Genomic DNA, 24,636 nt, shown 5'->3' with positions numbered 1-24,636 from the left:
AAAATAACTCGCTAGTTTGAAACATTTTTCGCTGCCGCGTGAATTGACACGATATTATTATATATTGTATCGACGATTTGCATCTCACCGCCGTCCGTCCGTCTGTCCGCATCGTCGCGCGGCACAAAATGCACCTCATTATGCGCCATCCGAGTGCTTTTCCATTGTGCACGCAAAAATTCGCGCAATCGCATTGAAATAATTTTATTTCGTGTATTTATGGACGCGCCGCTTCTGCAGCTGTTGCGGTCCCAATGTTATACTATATACGTTCGGCGAATTACATATTTATCGCTCGTGTATAATTCCGGCGCTCGCGCGAGCGTGTAATGAAGATTTGTGAAATTTCGTCACGTTTTCCCTGGCCTTCGTTGATTGCATTAAACCACGACATCTCTGCGGGAGGTGCTGGGATATGACGATACTTGAAAAAAAAAGGAAGAAAATTCCCGCAGAAAAGAAAATGACGAAATCAAATTTGCCAAATTGCATCCGGCGCGCGAATTAATGAACATTGCATAATATGATAACGATAATGATATATTTCAATTTTGCACCGCTTACATGTACGTAATGCTAATCTGTGGTCACTTGTATTTTTGCAGAAATACGTGAGCGAGGGCTCGACCGTACGAGACTGTGTGCCTACTTGCGTAGAAAAAGGTGAGTAATATCGTCTTCTTGTATTAAAAAACAACGATAGTTTGAGGCTAATGAAAAAGGTTTTTTGATCATACATTAAGGGTTACAAGTGGGCTTAATTGTTGTTCATGTTTTATTTACAGTTTAAGGAGTCAATTCATTTCAATTTTACAGTCTAATACTGTAAATGAAAAATGAAAGACAATTACGCTCCCTTTAACCCTTAAGCAGAGGAGCAATTTTTTCAATATTTAATTATATAATATTCGTGCAAATAAACAATTAAAAGATTTAAACTATCAGAATTCAATTTAATTTAATTTGTTAATTAGATTTTTACTTAAAAATGAATCTTACTATGGCGCATTCGGAATCAATGAAGGTATTCGTTTCTGTCCGATACGTAACCATGGCCACCGGGCAATCGATAATTTTTTATTTAAAGAAGACGAGATTCGTCATTGTCGAGCGAGCCTTAAGAGAAACATCGTCAACCTGCACTCTCCACATCTTTTTCGCAAAAAAAACATTAATTATAATTGCACAGGATAACTAGTTTGTTATTCTCTTGATTTGCGAAGCCTCAGACAATTCTTTTTTGAATTGAAGAAGTGACTTACGAGGCAGAAATCACGCTTGGCCTTATACAATTATTTTTACTTTGCCGCTTGTGGATTTACTGTTAATGGTATTTGCCATCTGGCGGTGAAAAGTGGTACTAATAGATTTAAAGTGATTGAAAACTGGTTGAAATTTTTTGAAACAATCCAATTTTCAATTCGAGATTGCTCAATATGCTCTTCATATTTTTTAAATTCTGTTGTTACAAAAAGATCGCCAAAAATAAACAAAAAAACAATCAAGTATTTAAAAAAATGTTTAATGATCATTTCTCGATCATTAGGCCATTCTTAACATTGACCACCTTTACCAGGGATCTAGATCTCTTCATCTCGCGAGTATTTGCGCAGTATTTCGCCGCTGCACGCGATCTCTCAATCAGCTCCTACGTCAGAGAACAAAAAAATGACGAAATTCGCAGAGCAATATACGTACAAGACGTCGATCGCGCGAATGACTCGGCACATGAAAAGTGCAATTCACAACTCCAACAATGATTTTCTAATTTTGCTTGTTTATCGCGGATTTTATTTTTGTTACATTCATATAATGTATCTCGCGTACACACGTTCACGAGATACAAGAAAAAAATCTATAACAACTTTATTTACACACGGCGATACGTGCGCGGCTCTTTATCTTCGCTCTTCTGCCTATTAAGTTTACACGCATCATCGCGCCTTATTGCGAGCATCCCACTTCTTCTCTCTCGTAATGTTTGTTATATATACGAGCCATTCGACGCGGTTAAAGAGACAGATCAGTCCTATGTATGAAAAGCTGCTGCCATCAGTGCGCGTGTGTTCAGTCTACGACTATATAGTGCGTGAGTAACAAGTGCCACTTTACGCGTCGAAGAAACTACTTGTCATCATGATCGTGGAACTTCCCAATAAAAGCGTAAGCAGATCCGTGCGAATCCAACGACGTAATTTCTTCGGGTTAATTTTCACCGAGAAAAATTTTACACCTTTTGCAGGAACCGAACATCACGATCGAGAATAACGTGATCAAGGGAGCGGATGCAAATTACCGGGGCATCGACGGCGATTTCGGCGATGCTATTTTTCGCACGCTCAAGAGCAAACCGGATCACGTGGCTCAGGTATATAAAATCGTAAACACGATTATCCGGTGATAATACGATATCGTTCACGACCTCGCGATATGTATATATTTAGATCGAAGCCGAGACCGGAAAGAAGACGACTTTTGGCGAACTGCTGGACTCGAGCGTGCGATGCGCCCTTTGGATGAAGAAGCAGGGAATCGGCCCCAAGGACATCGTGGTCTACTGCACCTATCCGCGTCCCGACACAGATATACCCGTGTTGGCGACCTTCTTCGTCGGCGCGACCTACAACGGCTGGAGCCACCAGATCGCCCTGAGTAAGAATGACATATGAGAAATCGATCGATCGATATATACATCGCGTACGATCCTTTCCCAGAGCCAGCCCGGTACTTCCTAAAATTCTTCGAGCCCAAGGTGATATTCGCCCACGAGGGTGCCGTCGACGTCCTCCTCGAGGCCATCCAGCTCGAGGGCTGCCGGACTCGAGTGATCGTCTACGGCAGAGACCCGAGATGTCGATCTTTGCAAGACATACTGCTCGAGTCGACCGACGAGGAAGTAGCGTCATTCGAGCCTCAACGCGCCGATCCCGCGGACACAGCCATCATCGTCCTGTCGTCGGGTAGCACGGGCAATCCCAAGGGCATACAGCACTCGTACGGCCACATGCTCAAAATGATCGTCACCTTCGGCTTCAATCCCTTCGACGGCGTGGTTATGTGGTACTCCACTCCGCTCTGGATCACGTACATCGGCTTTCTCTGTCGTCAGATTTTCAGCTACGGCACGAGAATAATACACTCGAGTTTTCACCTCGAGGAGACTTGCGCAGTCATCGAGAAATACAAGGTTGGCGATTGTGAACAAAAAAATGACGTAATGATAGCTCTGATGACAATTAGACGTAATAACACAGTTAATATGCGATCTACTTGCTAGTTTGATATATACTTTTTTTTAGAAACACGTGTGACATTTACGTTACGTCAATCGTAACCAGTCGTTAATCAATTATCTTATCTTTGCTAAAATTAGCAACGATCATGAGAATTTTAAATTTCGACAGGTGGAAGTAGTATTTTTGACGCCGACTCAGATAACGCTGCTCTGCAAATCGGATATTCTGCAAAAGTACGATCTGAAATCGTTGAAACGCGTCCTCTTTGGAGGCTCCAAGATGCACGAGAGTATATTGGTAGAATTCAAGAGTCGAGTACCTCACGCAGCCGTTTTGCAAGTTTTCGGTAATTAATTCATACCGCGCGACCGTAAACCGAAATTCGTGTTTTAATCATCGATGGTTTTCCCACGTACAGGCATGTCCGAAATAGGTTGTGGCACGGCACAACTGAAAAGTACCAGAAACAGTTCGTCCATAGGTTATCTGATGGATGGCATACAGATGAAAGTGAAGGACTTGCAGAGCGGAGAGAGTCTCGGCCCCAACAAATCCGGAGAAATCTGCTTCAAGGGCACGTCTTTCATGACCGGTTACTACAAGAATCCGGAAGCTACGAAAGATACGTTCGACGAAGATGGTGAAGATCAGAACTTATAATTTATAATTTTGAAGCAGTTCCAAAAACAAGAAAGTAAATACAATTTTCTATACAGGCTGGTTTCTGAGCGGAGACATCGGCTACTACGACGAGAGCGGCGAGGTTTACATCGTCGAGCGCATCAAGGAGATGATCAAGTGTCGCAATTACGCCGTCTCGCCGAGCGACATCGAGCAGCTGCTGCACACGCATCCGGGCGTGATGGAGGCCGCGGTCGTGCCGATGCCCCACGAGATAGACGTCGAGCGGCCGATCGCCTTCGTGATAAAAGCTCCCGGCTCCAACGTAAAGTCATTTCTTTCGTAGTTTTTTTTTTTTTTTTTTTTTTACATCGACTGGAAAATGAATGAAATTTCCATGCACAGGTGACGGAGGAGGAACTCGTGACGTTGTCGGCCATCAACGGAGAAAATGAAAAGCTCACCGGTGGAGTGGTATTCTTGGAAAAGCTGCCGAAAACAGATACTGGAAAGATCATGAGGCCGTATCTGAAAGAGAAGGCCAAAGCTCTGGCGGGAAACAACTGACGCTATTTTTATTATAAATAATTATAATTGTAATCTGTAAATAATTTAATAATATAAGCTATACAATAAATCGGACGATTCCTCCTCGAAACTATTTTTTCTCTCTCTTCGTCTTCCCCTACATTGCAAAAAAAAAAATGTTAAAGGGCCTCACGTGACATCCCTCGCTGTTTCTGTTGCAGAGGCCTGGAGCACGAGGACGTACTGCTGCAAGGAGGACGGCTGCAACAGCGCCCCGACGACGAGTCGTCTCGGCTTCGGCGCTGGCCTCCTTCTGGTCGCGCTCCCGGCTGCGTCGGCGGCGATGGCGCGTCCGCTTCACGGCTAAGCTGCTCCTGCTGCTGCTGCGCATCCAATAATAACATAAATTAATAATAATAATAATAATAATATTTTACTATCGTCGTCGTCGTCGCCCCACCGCCATCGCCGGTGGATTACACATTACGTGCACACGGATCGTCATTAATTATATCGATATAATTATATAAATATGAAAAAAAAAGTATAAAATATGTTATAGCAGGACTACTCGTTTCGTTGAGTCGAGCGTACGATGATGATTGTGAATGAGGAAAGATCCTCGATAGCAGCGCCAGCAAAAAAAGCTCATCGCGATTTAACACTTGGATATACTCGGAAATGCACGCGCTATATTACTCGTTTCTGCGCTTCACGCTCGAACCGAATGCACGAGGAGGAGAGGTTTTTTTTTTTAATCTCCGATTCTCTTTTGCGTGATAGTGGAGAGAGAGAGAGTGTAAGTACACCGTCGTTCTCGCGCATAATCTGAGAAACGTGTGTAGCCTGCGCACACACCTTTTACCATCGATTTTTTCTCTTCTGCTCCTCGTCGAGGACGATATAACGGATAGCGAGCATATAATACGTACGCGCGTGTATTATGGAACGGAAGAAAAATTACTGATCCGATTAATTCGTACGCCGGCTCGTTTTACGTTTCTATTATCATCGTAGCTGAACGCGACAAAAAAAAACACACAAGCGAGAAAAGCCATAAACTTTTAAATTGAGAATTCGAAATGGTGCCTCTCTTGCTCTCTCCTATTATTGTACCGAATGCATCCTAGTTGAATAAAGGACACAAGATTAAACGCTATGCGCTACCATACGCAATTATTGTAACGATGATAATATAGGTGCATCCACATAACGATATAAAACGCGAATAAATGGAATTGCACTTGACAAAAAAAAAACCGGTGAATTAATAATACGATCTTCTTTTTGCTATTTATAAATTGTATTAGTGTTCGTTGAATGTTTAATACTCCGTGTTATTACTCGTATATATTTTACCAAAAATCATGAGAATGATTTATCGAATATAATTGTAGATAGGATAAATATCGTACAATTATGATTGTTATTGAATTATAATTATTATTAACGTACTGTGTTGATCTCTGAGAAGAAAAAAAAAGAAAAATCACTAATTATATCTAAGTTAAGGGAGCGTCTTCTAATTGCATAAATAACTACTAAATAAATGTTCGTCAATCCGGGCACGAGTGTGCTTCAGAAAAAAGGTGCAACAACAACAAAAATAAATTATCCCATGTATAAAAACGCGCGCGTGTGTGTGAATGCGTACATTATATGCGTGTGCATCCGCAGCTATAGAGCTTTAAGCCCCGGCACTGGTTTGTGTGTGTGTGTGCATCACGCTCGAATGCAGATCCAATGAAGTGAAAATTGTTGCCACGAATGGACGGTCTCACACAGCGGCAGCGGCAGCAGCAACGAACATACTACAAACGTACAGCTATTATTATGCGCGCGTATTCCGCGACGAGCTAATTAATTAATAATTATTAAACGATTTAATAAACCGCAAAATTGCCCCGAAAACTCGCGCGGCAACTCGGTACGTTTGTGCGATTTCGCAAGAGATCGAATCGACGCGCAAACAATATTCGATCGTGTCTTCGCATGTATAATAATCGCAGCGGCTATTTTTTCTGGCTGGTCTGGACGCGCTTTGAATCTGTTTTTCCGTGGAAAAATCAAAAATCTCGAATGAGATATCACGCGAGCTGTGGAAAGCCGTGTGTGTGTGTGTGTGTGTGTGTGTGTGTGTTTGTGCGTGCGTGCCGAAATCGAGCGCGAAGAGAAATACGTACGTACGGTATGTGTATAACAAAACAAACGCGAAAAAAAGCTCCGCAAGAGCGCGTGAGTGTACATTTACACGCGAATTTTGAAGAGGCCATTCAGCACTTTGCTTTTTGTTTTCTCTCTCTCTCTCTCTCTCGCTCAAGCTCACCTTGCTCTCTTTTTCTTCTCTTCTTTTTTTTTTGTCCGAGGGTGCGCAAAGCTGACACCTCGCAAAATTTCCATTTTTGCGTCTTCTCTTCTCGCCACTTTTTCTCTCGCTCGCTAGTCGGCAGCTGCACACATCACGCGGCCCTTTCAGCTGCCCGAGCCGGTCAAGTTTTTTGTAACTAACGCGCCTCGCTCACGCGCGATCAACGTTATATCCTACGTATACCGGTGCGTTATATGGCCGCAAGCTATACCCCCTCCGTGTGTGTGCAGGCAAGAAATTCAATTTATTCGGAAAGTTTGACCCTTGCTGCCGCTCCTTCTCGCTCGCTCGCTCGCTCGGGCACGAATTAGATTTTTCGCGAAAACTATATATGCGAGCGATATATCGGGCATTAATTTAGGCTTGTGTAATAATGAACTTTGCTGCGCTGAGCGAGCTTACACGTATAATAACGAAGGTAATGTAAGAAAGTTTTGCGTACGCCGAGATCGTGTAAGGCTATGGAAGAGCTCGAAAATTGTGTCGCACTGTAATGAACGCGCATAATAGTCGGTCGGTTGGAAAATTTTCTAATAATTAAAAAAGAATTTCGGCTCGATATAATACGAAGTACTCGCCGCGTTACATTTCGATGCTCGCGCGTACGGTTTAAATCAACTTTTGCTGCGGAGGCTCGACGAGGAGGATGATATAGGCCCGTATATAGTAGATGTATCATACCAAAGGATGTTTCTCTCAATCTGTGGGAATGCAATAAAAATCGAATTAGCGACGAGAGAGAATCGCCGTTGAGCAACGAGAATGCGACACAGGCTAGACTATATAGGGAAAAAAAGCTCGTGCTTTCGAGCTTTACGTATACACTTGTTAAGCTCGTATTTATATCGGTATTCTGCATTTCAAATGTCATTATTCGTTACATACGGCGAAACACAAACAGAGAGAGAGAGAGAGAGAGAGAACGAGAAAATAAAAAGGGACACGATATCGTCCACTCGATATTATACGCGACGAATTTCGACAAATGCGTGCGGACACACACGTAGAGATATGCATCAACTAGACAACTTTTTTGTTTGGGTTTTAAAAGGACCATATTACACAGGCGCGTGTGCTCGTCTATGCGTATGCGGCGAAATAACCTCTTGGTCATCCGCTTTGTATATACCACTGCCAGAAAGGACGGGGCTAGACGATCTTATATATTATACGTGATCAAACGCGCGGACGCAAGACAAACTTCGAGCCGCGCGATACACATCGCATCCTTTGTCCACCCCGCGCGCGCACCGGATATAAATTGATTCGAGCTTTCTTCTTCTTCTCCTTCTTCTTCTTCTCTCTTTGAGCTCGTCTCGACAAAAGCCTCTACATCTGAAATTCGAATGAAGTAAGCTCGATCGTCTGTGCTGCTGCTGCCGCTACCGTTGTTGCCGGAGGACGTCGCCGCGTATTCGCAATCGCGGGACGCACTTTGTACGGCACTCATATACCTGCGCGTACAAGAAGAATATATTTATACGACGAATGTCGTCGGCGCGACACGAAACATCGATCGACTTTTACGAGGGGCGCGCGCACAACGGCGGTCGTCGTCGTTTCGACTTTATCGCGTATCGCGTACGAGAACGCGCGACGGTTATATTATAATGTTGTTGAATTTCATCTCTGTTTTTATTCCATACGGTTTACGCCGATCGAACGCGTACAGATTTTTGTTCGATAAGAAATTTGATGCATCGCGTTATGATCTTGCATCGATGCGTGCTGTATTTTACTTATTGAGCCTTCGAGGTCGATGATGAATATTTTCGTTATTATATTATAAATATTGATGTATCGCGATGCGTCATGTTGAATGTTAAAATTCAGAGTATATAACGTTACGTCTTATTGTCTATTTAACGAGAGATTAATTGATGTATTACTCACGATTTTCAGTATTTAAATCTGTTCGATTAAATTCTTACGTCGACAAAAATCAAAATTTAGTAAATTGAAGGGGAAAAATAATGGCATCACGAGTCAATTATTCAATTTCAATCGTGAAACCATACTCTTACTTTTGAGGCACATATAACTGTCCTTCGCTCATATGAGAACAATTGCACCTCGAAACTATACCACCATAAAATTCCATGTTGTAAATACACGTATTTTTACGAAAACTTCGCCGTTGTAACATTTTCACAATATAGATGTTGTATACTTTACGTTTACTCCAAGTTATTATTGAGGCAACTGCAGTTAGCTATTTTAATATTTTGCCATGAAATTCCAACGACTCAAATTTATATAAGGAATTATATTATGAATGTTGAAACGATCACATTAAAATTGTTATAGTCTATATAAAGCTCATTTCAAAAACACACGCATTTGCCAGAGCAACTTTTTCTCTCGATATGAAAAAAAAAGAAAAAACAAAAAAACTACAAATAAACAATAAAAAAAAACTAGTGCTTTCTACCAGTGATCTTGGTGTGTGCACGTAGAATATGATACGATATAATAAAATAATAAATAAAAATAATAGTAAATTACAATAAAAAAATAAAATGTATGATTATAACGCGTAGAGGCAACTTTTTAAAATCTTTACCATAAAAAATATGCATTTCTTACATACGTACCAACCCGACGAGATATCCCAGAGTCGAGATTAAAGATAAAAAAGAAATGCATATTTCTTTCAGAAGGACATAGGTAAAAAAATATATAAATATATAACATGTAAAAGCCGAGATAAGCAACAAAAACTTTTTGACTTCCACTGTACCAATAAAACGAAAAAAATAAAATAAAATAAATTTCAAATCCAGTACCATCAGATTACACGACAGTCTGTTGTGATCATTATATTGTATCGCATTCGTAATATTAAAAGCAATGATTCTCGTTGACAAGTAAATTCTAAAAGTAAACTCTGATAATACAATTAATCTAAAGTAAAAATCGTCTAAATAAATTATCCATTGAAAAATTACGACCGATTATTTCAGAGTAGCCTGTAAAAGATGATATATTACATGACGTTATGAAGAAAAAAATTGAATTAAATTTAAATAGGTACTAATTATACATTTAAAATCAAATTTGTTTCCAGCTTATTATGAGAAAATTAAAACATAATATGAAATCTATGATACGTTGTTATTCAATCGTAGAATCGAGATTCGTTGGTGATTGAAATTTTACTTTTATTCATATAAAAATATAAAAGATAAAAGATTTAAATATGTATTACTACTTATATATTAAACAATATAAAGCGCTTCTTTAGATAAGATTAACAAGAACGAACTAAGAATCGCACGCTAACTTCACAAATGGTATAAAATTTGGCAGATACAAAGCAAAAAAAGAAATTAAAGAAGGAGAAAAGGAGCATACACGTGTCGCATAAAAGGCTTACTCGAAGGAGTAATTTAAGGAAAGAAATTTAAAAAGATATAAAAAATGCGACTTGATCGAATGTTTGTAGATTGATGGCGTACCATTCGAAAAAAATCTCGTCGATGACCCGCAAGATTATACGTATATAAAACTTCCTGAACTATATAAACTCATGTGACCTTTTAACCAATAGACGAGAAAGTGAGGATGTTTTTCCGAAGATGTCGCGCGATTCTCATCTTTCATCGAGGGGTCCAATTGTCTACCTGTCACGATTTTCCGTTACATTATATACCGTAAAATAATGAACGTAACACGTAGTCAAAGCTTTGGTCTAATCCTGTTCAAAGTCTTTCACGCTCTCAATATTGTAACGTGTATATGATAATATAAAAACAAATTTATGTACATTTACGCGAAGTGGGAATTAATAATTTATTAAAAATTTTGATAACTGCGGGACGTCGACGAAGCTCAAGTCGGGTACTTTTACCCTTTCGAGTGCTTAAAACAAAAAAAAACAAACAAACGATTTGAATATTATTATCTAATTGCCTACACTGTATCCACGTTACGAGTACCTCTTGAAAATGGCGTATTATTTAACACTGATGATGCCGACACAGACACACCCACGCGACACACACCGACAACTCACATACGCAATGAACAAATATAAAAAAAAAAAAAGCGAAAAAAAAGAAAAATCGTGGATTATAGTTGTTTAAGCAAACTGAAAATAAAGAAATGTATGAGAAGTTGTACATTTATTATAGAAACGCTATAATAAAAATTTAAAAAATTTACTCGCTCATAATTATTTTTTTCCGATAGATTCCGCACTTTTGTATCTTTTGCAGCATTAGTGGAAGCAGCTAGGAGCAAGGAAAAACAACAGCGACGACGACGACTCGACGTCTGCAGCGGCAATTTAATTATCTCGATATTCATTTTAGAATTTATACGCTCTGTCGTCAATTTGGAACTCACAGAGCGTATTGATTCTTTAATAAGTGTCATTGATAATATCCAGCTTTGCATCGTTGTCTCTTCGTATAACGTGATCGGGTGAGTTTTTCATTAATTGTTTCGCCAATATACAGGTATTCTGATAGAAATTCTCAAAATTTCATGGCTACTTTTTCTGCGTTTTACTTAGTCAAATATTATATTATACAGTTATTATTGCTTTGCCACTTGCAGATTTTCACATAAAGGTACTCGCCATCTAGCGGTTGAGGCTTGAAGTGCATTATTGTGCCTCAAGTGGTTGAAAACTGATTCAAATTTTTAAATATGAAAAACAGAAAAAACCAAACCGTTATTGGTAACGTAATTTAAAACATTTCCAAAATTACCATTTTTTGAGCATTAATTATAAATGTTGAGCACTTCTACCAGGCTATTAGACTCAACAATGTGCACAAAAAAATTATTTCATATAATTATGATATTTTATTCATAATAAGGACATTTTTTATCAATTAAAATTGGTGAAAAATACTTGAAATATCCAAAATAATTTTAAAGGACTTCGAGACCTCATGAAACGTTGTAAAATGAAAACCATACGCAATCCATGTTATACAATTTTCATGGCTGATAACTAGAACTGGTAAAAAGCGTGTGGAGACACGTTAAACAGAACTGCTTATCATTTTTAAACAAAGGATTAATTAAGTTTTCACCAGAAACTTTTGTCACATCGGGAGACGGGACTTTTGCAACCTTACGGTTACTGTGGTCTTGTATGTATTTTTATTAGTGCCAAGACGAGACGTCTTATAGCGCTGGCATACTTCCGTGTATCTATGCAGTTTAAAATATCATAAAACGTAGTGAGGGAAGGAGGGTCACTTTCCACAAGGCGAAATGGTTACCCATTGATCGCCTCAGGTGATGTGATGACATTAGGAGTTGTATTGTTTTATAAGAGATTAAATTATTTAGAGATGGAAAAAAAATAAATGAAGTTAGAAACAAGCATTTCGAAATAGAAAAGGATTTATTACAATTTATGACTTACACAAGACGTTTTAAACGCGCTTCGCGAGTATCAATTTTTTCAGTCGTGTTTTGAGGTTAGTTAAAGATTCAGAAATAGTTCAGAAATAGTAAATTTCAAACGCGCTTCGCGCGCGTCAAAGTTAAAACAGTTTGCAACGCAGGCGCTCGTATCGAGTCGGCTCACGTCGAGTGTCGTCGTCAGTGTCAGCCAATCAGACGTCGTTTTTCGATGCTTCACTTTGAGGTCCATCTCTTTTTTATAAGTAGATTGTTGAAGATCATTGGTGCAGACGGCTGGAGGCGTCGTGGCACAGAGGCAGAGACAAAGAGGCTGTGGCACAGAAACAGAGGACACTGAAAAAAGACCCGCACTGGTCAGAGTCGCGAACAAGACAGATCAAAATTTTCAGTTACAAGATTTTCGAAGTGTAATTTTAGGTTAGCAACGGTTTCAGCGGCTAAAAAACTATAGGAACTCTGTTTTCGTGAGACTTGCTTCTTTGTCTCTGCTTTGGTGACGCGAGTCGCCTGCAACTCGTCTATCGACACATCTCATGTTATTCGAACTCTGATCTTCTAAATCGTTCCATTTAATTTTCTATTATATTTTCTATTATATTTTTTTGTAGGCGATATCACACTTTTGAAGCGAATTCACCTCATCTTATAGGATTGATCTCAATATCACAAATATGCGAAGGCTGCATAACTTATTACTCGTTTTTAATTAAAAAACAAGAGAAGAAAAATGTATTATTAAAGTATAAGAATATATTTATTTTTATGAGCCCATTCGCAATTCATTAGGTAGGAGATTGATTAAATGATATAATAACTTTGTTTTGACATGTTCACATCACCTAATTTCAATTTTCAAGTCATGGTTCGTAAATATTATTAAAATCAATGAAAGCGAGTTTAGAAATCAACACTAGTACAGAAAGATTAGTCGTATATGAGAATCTTACAGAATAAGATGGAAAATAACGGTTCATTCGACGGTGCAGACAGGTAAAATTCAAATAAAAATACGAGAATATAGCATAAAACATGATTGTATCGACATTATTACAGAATAAGAGAAGAAGCTAGTGAGGTGCCGCTTATCGTCAATGATCACAATGTGATTGATGATTGGCTCGATACTAACAATAGTCAGCTGTCCCAATTTCAGCAAGAAAATAATTCTGTAAGAATTTATTATTTTAACAGACCAGTATTTCTATTATTTCTTTACAAACTATTTCATATTTTATTTCGATTTTCTGACAGACCTCTTCGCCTCAGGGAGTCTCATTGGACTTAACGGAATTTTTGTTGTTTCGCCCAAGGCCTGGCCCGAATTCACTAGCAGTCATTGAGGACGACGCGCCGAACGACTTACGAGAAACAGATTTCAGCGGAGATGGTTCCACTAGAAACATCATTAACACAGAAACTAAAGACGTAGAAGAAAAAGTTACCGAGGGTGATGCAAATGAATTGGAAACGCAAATCGACAGCGAATCCGTCAAGGAAAATGAAATGGGAACGAGCACTGTTATCTTGGACTCGGACGCGACGACGAGCAATTGGTTGCCCGGGGATCCCCGACCATCGACGTCGTCACCCAACTCGATGCCGCGCCACAACTCCTTCAAGTCCACTTCGACGAACAATAGCAACAGTGAGGGCGCCCAGGACAAGCCCTACCCCTGCAATCTGTGCAATAAAAGTTTCACCCGTAAACAAAGTCGTACGCGACACAAGCTCAAATACATCGGAAAGAAGCCCTACCCCTGCGACCTGTGCAATAATAGCTACGATTACGAACGCAATCTTAAGCGACACATGCGCACCCACACCAAGAAAAAACCCTACACCTGCCCCGAATGCGGCCAACAGTTCAGCACGTTCGACGAAATGATAAACCATCGGCTCATCCATCCATTCAAGTGTCGACTATGCGAGTACGCAACCCGTCGCAAAGATTGGCTCAGCAACCACATGAAGACTCACTCTACGGACAGAGTCTTAGGCTCGTCGTCGTCGTCGGGAGCAATCCCAGCAGACTCGAAGATACCGACTTACCGCAATTGGTCGCCCGGGAATCCCCGTCCATCGACGTCGTCGCCCAACTCGATGTCGTGCCACAACTCGTTCGAGTCCGTCACGACGAACAATAGATACAGTGAGAGCGTCCAAGACAAGCCCTACCCCTGCTACCTATGTGATAAAAGCTTCACCCGAAAACAAGATCGTAAGCGACACATGCTCACCCACACCGGCGAGAAGCCCTTCAAGTGTCAACTGTGCGATAAAAGCTTTGCCCTACAATACAATCATACGCGACACAAGCTCAAATGCATCGGGAACAAGCTCAAAAAAACTTGCCCCGAATGCGGCCAAAAGTTCAGCACGTTCGAAGAAATGATTAACCATCGGCTCATCCACACCATCCAGAAGCCTTACAAGTGTCAACTGTGCGAGTACGCAACCCGTCGCAAAGATTGGCTCAGCAACCACATGAAGACTCACTCTACGGACAGAGTCCCAAGCTCGTCGTCGGAAGCCAGACCGACCCGCCCAGGTTCGAGCAGAGCTAGCCCGGCTACGAGGCCGGCCTCCAATCACTCCAACGAGCAGCAACTTCGAGACCAAATCCCAGCAGAACCTGTTCGTCAGGCTGCCCGAGGCAGCCCAGGCTCGAGTCGACCTCGCCGGCAACGAGACAATTTTGCCTCGAGACCAAATTGCACCACAAGAAGATCAAGATCAAACGTCGCCGCCTGACCACGATGGTAAAACCATTGCACCAAGGTATCACCCATACCTGTGATATCTGCAAAAAGACATGCACAAAAGAGTGATCTCAATAGGCAAGTACGATTATCGCCACAAGGTATCACTCAAACCTGTGATGCATTCGGAAATAAATTCGCGCATCAAGTCACTCTCCGAACCCACATAAAGCATTTACTTTCACGCTACGAATGGAAAGAAATTTAAAAAAAAACCAATCGCCAAACTCATATTAATTCGATGCAAAATGGTATCACTGATAAGAGCTATACTATGTGCGGATAGACATTCACACAAGGAGGAGCTTCGAAAACCCAAATTTTTTTATGATGAAGTCTAATGTTTCCATTTAATACTGAGCGGACTAGAGCCTCTTCTTAAATTTTTTGATGACTTTGGTAAAAAATCCAATATTTACTATTTGTTTAAAGCAATTAGACGTAAACTCGGGTCAATAACTTTAAAAAAACTCCGTTCACAATAATCTCGATCAATTTTATATGTACAATATAAAACGGACTGTGAGAATCATTTATAGAGCATGTAAACAGATTATGTATAGAATATTTAAATTTTATAGAACATGTAAATTTTCAAATCTATTAAATACTAATGGCAATGTAAGGTTTTAAAATCTAATTAACCCATTAACGACCAAAATGCTCGATTTTTTTGTTGGTTTTCGCAGCGATTTTTTTTGTAGTTTGAGGCCTCCAAAAAGTTTCGTATGGACCTGTTTAGATGTAAAATTTAATGTTCTTTCAGAAACTGAGCTTGAAATTTCGATTCTTTGCGTAATAAAAAAGTTATGGCTACTTATACGAAAAAAAACGTAAAATTTTTTGCCAAAAATCAAGTTTTTGATTTTTTTTCACCATGTTACCGTTAGGGAATCACGATATAAATATGATCAGGGGTGATCACGACTACCAAAATATCTTAGGGAATTTTTATGTTATCTTATTAATTATGTAAAAACAACATCTAATTTTTATTTTTACTTTTGCAACGTTCCGCAACTAGAGTAACTGACTTTATACTTATTAAAATGTAGTTTGTTTTTAAACTACTAACTAGTACTAACTGGACATTTATTTCAAAAAGTTGTTCAATTTTTATAAACAGGCAAATAGTAATTTTTCCGAACCTCTTGAATTGTCATCAATTTTATATTATACAAAGTGATATATAAATAAAAATCCTTCATAAAATTCTTGAACCCTACAAATTTCGTCTCTTAACATAATTATGTCTACGCCTCCTATCACTGGAAACTGAATCGAACCTTGCACTTGTACAGTCGATAAACTGAAAATCGACCCATTCCGTTACAAGCGCCACTCTACAACCAATTCTCAAAATACTCACGCTACATTCTAGTCCATCTCATTTTTGCATCGGAAAAAGTGCGCGAGCACTATCGTGTACGTAATACGCGTTTCAACTCATTTGCTCGAGCTTATACTCGAGCAAGCGATCCCGAAGTTGTCGCGACTCGTGCTCTGCCTCCCCGAGGCGCAGGTATAATGTGTCTTTTGCAAGTTGATACTTGTCGCGCATGTTTATAAGCGAACTGGCAGCAGTTCGGAGTCAAGCGACTGTAAATGGTTGATTCTCCCGAAGTCTGCTTTTTCGGGTATGGAAAACGAAAAAATGGTGAAAATTTTTTTGTCATATTGAACGGCGCGAACTAGTTTACCCTTTTTTAAACCATAAAATATGAATAATTATTGAATCTGGGGCTTTGAGATTTCGTTTTACGAAAACTATGTCCGATTTTATGCTTAAAATCGACTATTTTCGGTTACGGAGGTGACACACACGGAGGTGACAAATCGCTGCTTTGATCAACTATGTAAGAAAAATAAGAAACGCACAAAACTTTCCGCACAACCCGAAATTTGGTCATGAAAAACGAGTCTTTTGACGGGGCGAGCGGTTAAAAAGAATCATTATAGCTCGAAATATTCATCTCCACGGAGGTGACAGTCTTTTTGACACACGTGAATTTTTTAATAGAATAATTATCGCAGCATCGATAAAATGTAAAATTTGAACCCGCAACCTACACCAATCGAAAGCTGGGCTATAATACTTGACATTTACGTATCTAGCGACATCAAAAATGAGTTAGCGACCCAAAGCAGGCGGTATGTTTGAAATTATTCAGAAGCATGATTAAAATCCGAGACATTTTTCAATTGCGTGGGAAATTTTTTTAAAACATTTTTCAAAGCCCTATAATAGACTTAAACTTTACTCTGGATGTATAGAAGCTGGTCTCATAGTTATTATAGGGTCAGATGCTAATGAGAATGCACGATACATGCAAATAGAGTTGATTTTGAGATGTAGACATGCCACGGAGGTGACATTTGGCATGTATATCTTCACGGCAAATTTAACTGACCCTAAAAAATTGAAATATTTATGTCCTATCATGAAGAATACAACAATATTGAATGAATGACCGAGCCAGTTTTGGCTCATCTTTACTAGTTTAAGAATATGGCATAAAGACATGCAAAAAGCAGACTTCGGGAGAATTAACCATGTGTATATGTATATCGACGTGCAAAGTACACACACACACACACACACACACACACAATCCGGCCACTCGACAAGAGGCAATCGCCGACTTCCGCAAGCTCTCCCCGATCCCCGCTCGCATATATATTGACTACGAAATTTTTAATTACTTCATCGATCACGTATGTAATACCGGAGCTCGGCGAGAGAGCTCTGATCTTCTAGATCGTTCGATTTGATTTTCTATTATATTTTTTTGGGGGCGATATCACACTTTTGAAGCGAATTCACCTCATCTTATAGGATTGATCTCAATATCACAAATATGCGAAAGCTGCACAACTTATTACATGTTTTTAACTAAAAAACAAGAGAAGAAAAATGTATAATTAAAGTAGGAGATTGATTAAATGATATAATAACTTTGTTTTGACATGTTCACATCACCTAATTTCAATTTTCAAGGCATGGTTCCTAAATATTATTAAAATCAATGAAAGCGAGTTTAGAAATCAACACTAGTACAGAAAGATTAGTCGTATATGAGAATCTTACAGAATAAGATGGAAAATAACGGTTCATCCGACGGTGCAGACAGGTAAAATTCAAATAAAAATACGAGAATATAACATAAAACATGACTGTATCGACATTATTACAGAATAAGAGAAGAAGCTAGTGAGGTGCTGCTTATCGTCAATGATCACAATGTGTTTGACGATTCGCCCGATACTAACAATAGTCAGCTCTCCCAATTTCAGCAAGAAAATAATTCTGTAACAATTTATTATTTTGACAGACCAGTATTTCTATTATTTCTTTATAAACTATTTCATATTTTATTTCGATTTTCTGACAGACCTATAATTCACTAGCAGTCATTGAGGATGACTCGCCGAACGACTCACGGGAAACAGATTTCAGCGGAGATGGTTCCACTAGAAACATCATTAACACAGAAACTAAAGATATAGAAGAAAAAGTTACCGAGGGTGATGCAAATGAATTGGAAACGCAAATCGACAGCGAATCCGTCAAGGAAAATGAAATAGGAACGAACACTGTTACTTTACTCGACAGTCATCTAATGCAGTTTATCTTGCAGCCCTGCACGCCTAGCGAGAACCCGCAGAATCTTCAGAGCAGCGTCAATCGCCGCCACTCGGACTCGAAGGTACCGACGTACCGCAATTGGTCGCCCGGGAATCCCCGTCCATCGACGTCGTCGCCCAACTCGATGCCACGCCACAACTTGTTCCATTCCGTCACGACGAATAGGAACAGTCGGAGCGCCCAGGACAAGCCCTACCCCTGCGACCTGTGTGATAAAAGCTACACTCGAAAATACGATCTTACGCAACACATGCTCACCCACACCGGTAACATGCCCTACCCCTGCAAACTGTGCGATAAAAGCTTCGCCCGAAAATACGATCATACGCGACACATGCGCACCCACACCGAGAACAAGCCCTACACCTGCCCCGAATGCGACCAAGGGTTCAACAGCTTAGACGACATGAACATCCATTTGCGCCTCCACACCGGCGAGAAGCCCTTCAAGTGTCGACTGTGCGATTACGCAGCTTATCGCAAAAATGGGCTTACCAGACACATGAAGACTCACTGTACGGACAGAGTCTTAGGCTCGTCGTCGTCGTCGTCGAGAGCAATCTCAGCAGAACCTGTTCATCAGGAGCAGCCCGAGGCAGTCCAGGCTCGAGTCGAACTCGCCGGCAACGAGACAATTCTGCCTCGAGACCAAATTGCACCACAAGAAGATCAAGATGAAAGGTCGCGGCCTAGCGCGAACCGGCTGAATCTTCAGGGCAGCGTCAATCGCCGCCACTCGGACTCGAAGGTACCAACGAGAAATTGGTCGCCCGGAAATCCCCGTCCATCGACGTCGTCGCCCAACTCGATGCCGCACCACAACTCGTTCGAGTCCGGCACGACGAACAATAGCAACAGTCGGAGCGCCCAGGACAAGCCCTACCCCTGCGACCTGTGCAATAAAAGCTACAGCCATAAAAACGTTCGTAACCGACACATGCTCAAATGCACCGGGAACAAGCCCAAGAATGAGTGCCCCGAATGCGGCCAAAAGTTCATCACGTTCGAAGAAATGATAAACCATCGGCGCATCCACACCGTCCAGAAGCCTTCCAAGTGTCAACTGTGCGAGTACGCAACCCATCGCATAGATTGGCTCAGCAACCACATGAAGACTCACTCTACGGACAGAGTCTTAGGCTCGTCGTCGTCGTCGTCGGGAGCAATCCCAGCAGAACCTGTTCATCAGGAGCAGCCCGAGGCAGCCCAGGCTCTAATCGAACTCGCCGGCAACGAGACAATTTTGCCTCGAGACCAAATTGCACCACAAGTAGATCAACACGAAATGTCGCAGCCAGACCACGATGGTGAACCCATTGAACCAAGGTATCAGCCAAACCTGTGATGTATACGGAAATAAATTCGCGCATTAAGTCACTCTTCAAATCCACTTAAAGCATTTACTTTCACGCCCCGCGCGAAAAAAAGTTTCTAAAAGTAATTAATCTCCAAACTCATATTAATTCGATGCAAAATGGTATCTCTGATAAGAGCTATTTTATGACGCTATGAAGTCCAATGTTTCCATTTAATACTGAGCGGACTGAAGCCTCTTCTTAAATTTTTTTTATGACTTTGGTAAAAAATCCAATATACACTATTTGTTTGAAGCAATTATACGTAAACTCGAATCAATAACTTCAAATACACTGAGCTCACAATAAGCTCTATCCATTATTAATATATGAAACTGACTGTGAAAATAATTTAAAGAGCATGCAAACAGCAAAACCGTAATTTATTTGAAAAATTTTATTGATGTAAATTTTTACGACGACCAATAGCAACAGTGAGAGCGTCCAGGACGGGACCTTCCCCTGCGACCTGTGCCATAAAAGTTTCACCCGTAAACAAGATCGTAAGCGACACAAGCTCAAATGCATCGGGAAGAAGCCCTACCCCTGCGACCTGTGCAATAATAGCTACCCTTACGAACGCAATCTTAAGCGACACATGCGCACCCACACCGAGAAAAAACCCTACACCTGCCCCGAATGCGGCCAAGGGTTCAACAGGTCAGACGTCATGAACACCCATCGGCGCATCCACACCGAGGAAAAACCCTACACCTGCCCCGAATGCGGCCAAGGGTTCAACAGGTCAGACGTCATGAACGCCCATCGGCGCATCCACACCGAGAAAAAACTCTGTACCTGCCGCGAATGCGGCCAACAGTTCAGCACGTTCAAAGAAATGATGGACCATCGGCGCATCCACACCGTCCAGAAGCCTTACAAGTGTCAACTGTGCGAGTACGCAACCCATCGCCAAGATGGACTCAGCAGCCACATGAAGACTCACTCTACGGACAGAGTCCCAAGCTCGTCGTCGGAAGCCAGACCGACCCGCCCAGGTTCGAGTCGAGCTAGCCCGGCTACGAGGCCGGCCTCCAATCACTCCAACGAGCAGCAACTTCGAGACCAAATCCCAGCAGAACCTGTTCGTCAGGAGCAGCCCGAGGCAGCCCAGGCTCGAGTCGAATTCGCCGGCAACGAGACAATTTTGCCTCGAGACCAAATTGCACCACAAGAAGATCAAGATGAAATGTCGCAGCCTGACCACGATGGTGAACCCATTGAACCAAGGTATCAGCCAAACCTGTGATATCTGCGGAAAGACGTATGCACAAAAGAGTGATCTCAATAGGCACGTACGATCATCGCCACAAGGTATCACTCAAACCTGTGATGCATTCGGAAATAAATTCGCTCATCAAGTCACTCTCCAAACCCACATAAAGCATTTACCTTCACGCTACGAATGGAAAGAAATTTAAAAAAAACCAATCGCCAAACTCATAATAATTCGATGCAATATGGTATCACTGATAAGAGCTATTCTATGTGAGGATAGACATTGACACAAGGAGGAGCTTCGAAAACCCAAATTTTTTTATGATGAAGTCTAATGTTTCCATTTAATACTGAGCGGACTAGAGCCTCTTCTTAAATTTTTTGATGACTTTGGTAAAAAATCCAATATTTACTATTTGTTTAAAGCAATTAGACGTAAACTCGGGTCAATAACTTTAAAAAAACTCCGTTCACAATAATCTCGATCAATTTTACATGTACAATATAAAACGGACTGTGAGAATCATTTATAGAGCATGTAAACAGATTATGTATAGAATATTTAAATTTTATAGAACATGTAAATTTTCAAATCTATTAAATACTAATGGCAATGTAAGGTTTTAAAATCGAATTAATTTGAACAAAAACCTGGTCCACAAGTTTTATTAATCACGATATAATTAATTTCGCCAAAATTAATAAGTATGTTATCTTATTAATTATGTAAAAACAACATCTAATTTTTATTTTTACTTTTGCAACGTTCCGCAACTAGAGTAACTGACTTTATACTTATTAAAATGTAGTTTGTTTTTAAACTACTAACTAGTACTAACTGGACATTTATTTCAAAAAGTTGTTCAATTTTTATAAACAGGAAAATAGTAATTTTCCCGAACCTCTTGAATTGTCATCAATTTTATATTATACAAAGTGATATATAAATAAAAATCCCTCATAAAATTCTTGAACCCTACGAATTTCGTCTCTTAACATAATTATGTCTACGCCTCCTATCACTGGAAACTGAATCGAACCTTGCACTTGTACAGTCGATAAACTGAAAATCGACCCATTCCGTTACAAGCGCCACTCTACAACCAATTCTCAAAATACTCACGCTACATTCTAGTCCATCTCATTTTTGCATCGGAAAAAGTGCGCGAGCACTATCGTGTACGTAATACGCGTTTCAACTCATTTGCTCGAGCTTATACTCGAGTAAGCGATCGCGAAGTTGTCGCTCGACTCGTGCTCTGCCTCCCCGAGACGCAGGTATAATGTGTCTTTTGCAAGTTGATACTTGTCGCGCATGTTTATAAGCGAACTGGCAGCAGTTTGGAGTCGAGCGACTGTATACATGTATATCGACGTACAAAGTACACACACACACACACACACACAATCCGGCAACTCGACAAGAGGCAATCGCCGACTTCCGCAAGCTCTCCCCCGATCCCCACGCGCATATATATTGGCTGCGAAATTTTTAATTACTTCATCGATCACGTATTTAATACTGGAGCTCGGCGAGCGAGATTGATGTATAATTTATAGTGGTGGTATAAAAAGAAAAAAGTGAGCGAGCACTAATGGGCTGCTGCTGCTGCTGTTCGACGACGCGTTTTTAAACGCGCGATAAAACTGCGCGCTGATTTATGTATCGATTGTACGCCGATTCGCTCAAAATATATGTATACGGAGCTTTGATGTTAAATTAATAAGTATTAAATTATGTACGCGCTAATGGAGCGAAACCGAGACGGTTAATTAGCCGATATACGTGCGCTTTGCGTTCATTATTATTATATTATTATGCGTGCGTGTGTGTGTGCACGCGCCACCCACGCAAGATCTCGCGTGTACGCGTATATATAATGCGTTCGATTGAAATCGACGTTTCTCGACGCCGCCATATTGAGACGGGGAATTACAACGTCGAGATCAACGATGACTCGCGCTGACGACCGCGATGAATCGTCATTATTAAACAGAGCTTAATTCAAACGAGCCACGACGCGCGTATACGCCGCACCAAGAGAGAATTGAGACAGGCGAGAAAAAGAAGAAGAGACAGAAGCGAGGGAGAAAGTACGTCGTCAAAAGTAATTACACACCGCGCGCTCACGAGCACACACACACAAATTTCTTAATGATGATAATGTACGCACTATAGCTGCAACTCGAGCTCTCTCGCAACGTGCAGCAGCAGCATCACGCACGCCTCGGACGCACACCACCGTATATATATATATATGAGCGAGTAAGGAAATGCTTTTCATCTGGGTAACTAGACCAACGTGAGTGACATCTAATAAATATGCTAATGGTCGCCTTGGTCGTTCCCCTCGGTACATTCCTCCTCTCTCGGCTCTTGCGCCCGGTACCCAACTCACAGCAGCAGCGCAGGCGGCAGTAGCTTTAAAGCTTAAATCTCCCGAGACGACGAGGACGACGCGTACACACACACTGCGGCAGGAGCCGAGACCCCGCAAGACTCGACGAAGAGCAGCGGCTACTAACGCGATATCGTACTACATACACGTTCAGCAGCTCCTCGCATATATACGGAGCGGAGCACAGTTTGTGTCTCGCAAGCCGCAGCAGCAGCAAACTCGAGTAGTTCTCGTCTACTTGTTTCGCTCGCTGTCTCGCGTTGCGGGCAATTTCGGGGATTTGGCATTGTCGCGCGTGCCTTAAACGCTTTGATTAATTCATGCAAGCTCGCGCGCGGTGTCTCGAGCTTTCTTTGTCCGTGTGGGTATGTGCGAAAGCTCACCACTGCCCTAAGCGTAAAGCTCCTTGTGTCTTTCTTATACGGTGCGCAAGCTCTCTCTCTCGCATATATAAATAATCTTTCGTTTCGTTTAATAATTGGATATATCGTCACGAGCGCGAGTTTTTCACCTGAATATATAGCGACTACTCGTCGCATCGACGCGCGCGCGCGAGTTTTGTCCATTATCTTTCGGTTGTATTATTTAGACGGCGAAATTAATTGCTCCGTACATATTTTATATAATTATCCTCTCGAGCTTTGCGAGCTTTTTTTTTTGAGTCTATTTTTTTGGTTGTTCGTTTGTTGGTTTCGCGCTGCGCGCGTACTCGGAGCTAAGCTAGTCCGAGAGAGAGAGAGAGACTGGAGAGACCGAGGTAAGAACTACCCCGCGCGCAACAAAAGATAAATGCATTTTACTTCTTTTCATGCGCCTAGAGCTTGCGAGTACTAATGTGGCTAAATAGCTTCATGAGCTGCCTTTTTTTGCGTGCGCTGCTGCTGCTGGCTTATAGTTGCTCTAGCCCTCTCACTCTCTCGCGGGGATCGTTTATTTCCAGAAAAGTTGCAACAACTCACGGGTTTTAGTCCGAGTACACCGTACGCTTCTTGCCTTTGTTCTCCGTCTTTAGTTTTCCCGAGCGCGTACGGGGCTTTTTTTCTACGAAATCGTGGCGCGCTGCGTAAAAGATTTCCGTGTACCTACGCCATTATAAGGAAAAAATCTCATCGCAAATATTT

General features: G+C 41.1%; 2 protein-coding genes across 3 annotated transcripts; both read left to right on the top strand.

Annotated features, from left to right (window-relative positions):
• Nucleotides 1-1,762: 1,762 nt before the first annotated feature.
• LOC106658173 (4-coumarate--CoA ligase 1-like) lies at nt 1,763-4,515 on the top strand. 2 transcript variants are annotated; one of them, XM_014380012.2, is made up of 8 exons: nt 1,763-2,163; nt 2,243-2,368; nt 2,445-2,652; nt 2,715-3,187; nt 3,405-3,582; nt 3,655-3,876; nt 3,953-4,182; nt 4,263-4,515. In XM_014380012.2, exons 1-8 carry the CDS (start codon nt 2,137-2,139, stop codon nt 4,422-4,424), a joined length of 1,626 nt encoding a protein of 541 aa, XP_014235498.1. In that variant the 5' UTR covers nt 1,763-2,136; the 3' UTR covers nt 4,425-4,515. The 2 variants fall into 2 exon arrangements, with proteins under 2 accessions (XP_014235498.1, XP_014235499.1); XM_014380013.2 differs by lacking the exon at nt 1,763-2,163 and having other exon boundaries at nt 2,243-2,318; nt 2,501-2,652.
• Nucleotides 4,516-13,034: 8,519 nt separating this feature from the next.
• LOC106654729 (zinc finger protein 883-like) lies at nt 13,035-21,661 on the top strand. Its single transcript, XM_023460950.1, has 4 exons — nt 13,035-13,128; nt 13,192-13,306; nt 13,390-14,282; nt 20,328-21,661. Exons 1-4 carry the CDS (start codon nt 13,073-13,075, stop codon nt 21,145-21,147), a joined length of 1,884 nt encoding a protein of 627 aa, XP_023316718.1. The 5' UTR covers nt 13,035-13,072; the 3' UTR covers nt 21,148-21,661.
• Nucleotides 21,662-24,636: the final 2,975 nt, after the last annotated feature.

Source organism: Trichogramma pretiosum, unplaced genomic scaffold (assembly GCF_000599845.2).
Source record: "Trichogramma pretiosum strain Unisexual culture from Peru unplaced genomic scaffold, Tpre_2.0 scaffold56, whole genome shotgun sequence".
Taxonomy (NCBI): domain Eukaryota; kingdom Metazoa; phylum Arthropoda; class Insecta; order Hymenoptera; family Trichogrammatidae; genus Trichogramma; species Trichogramma pretiosum.
This window is presented reverse-complemented; position numbering and strand designations above follow the sequence as displayed.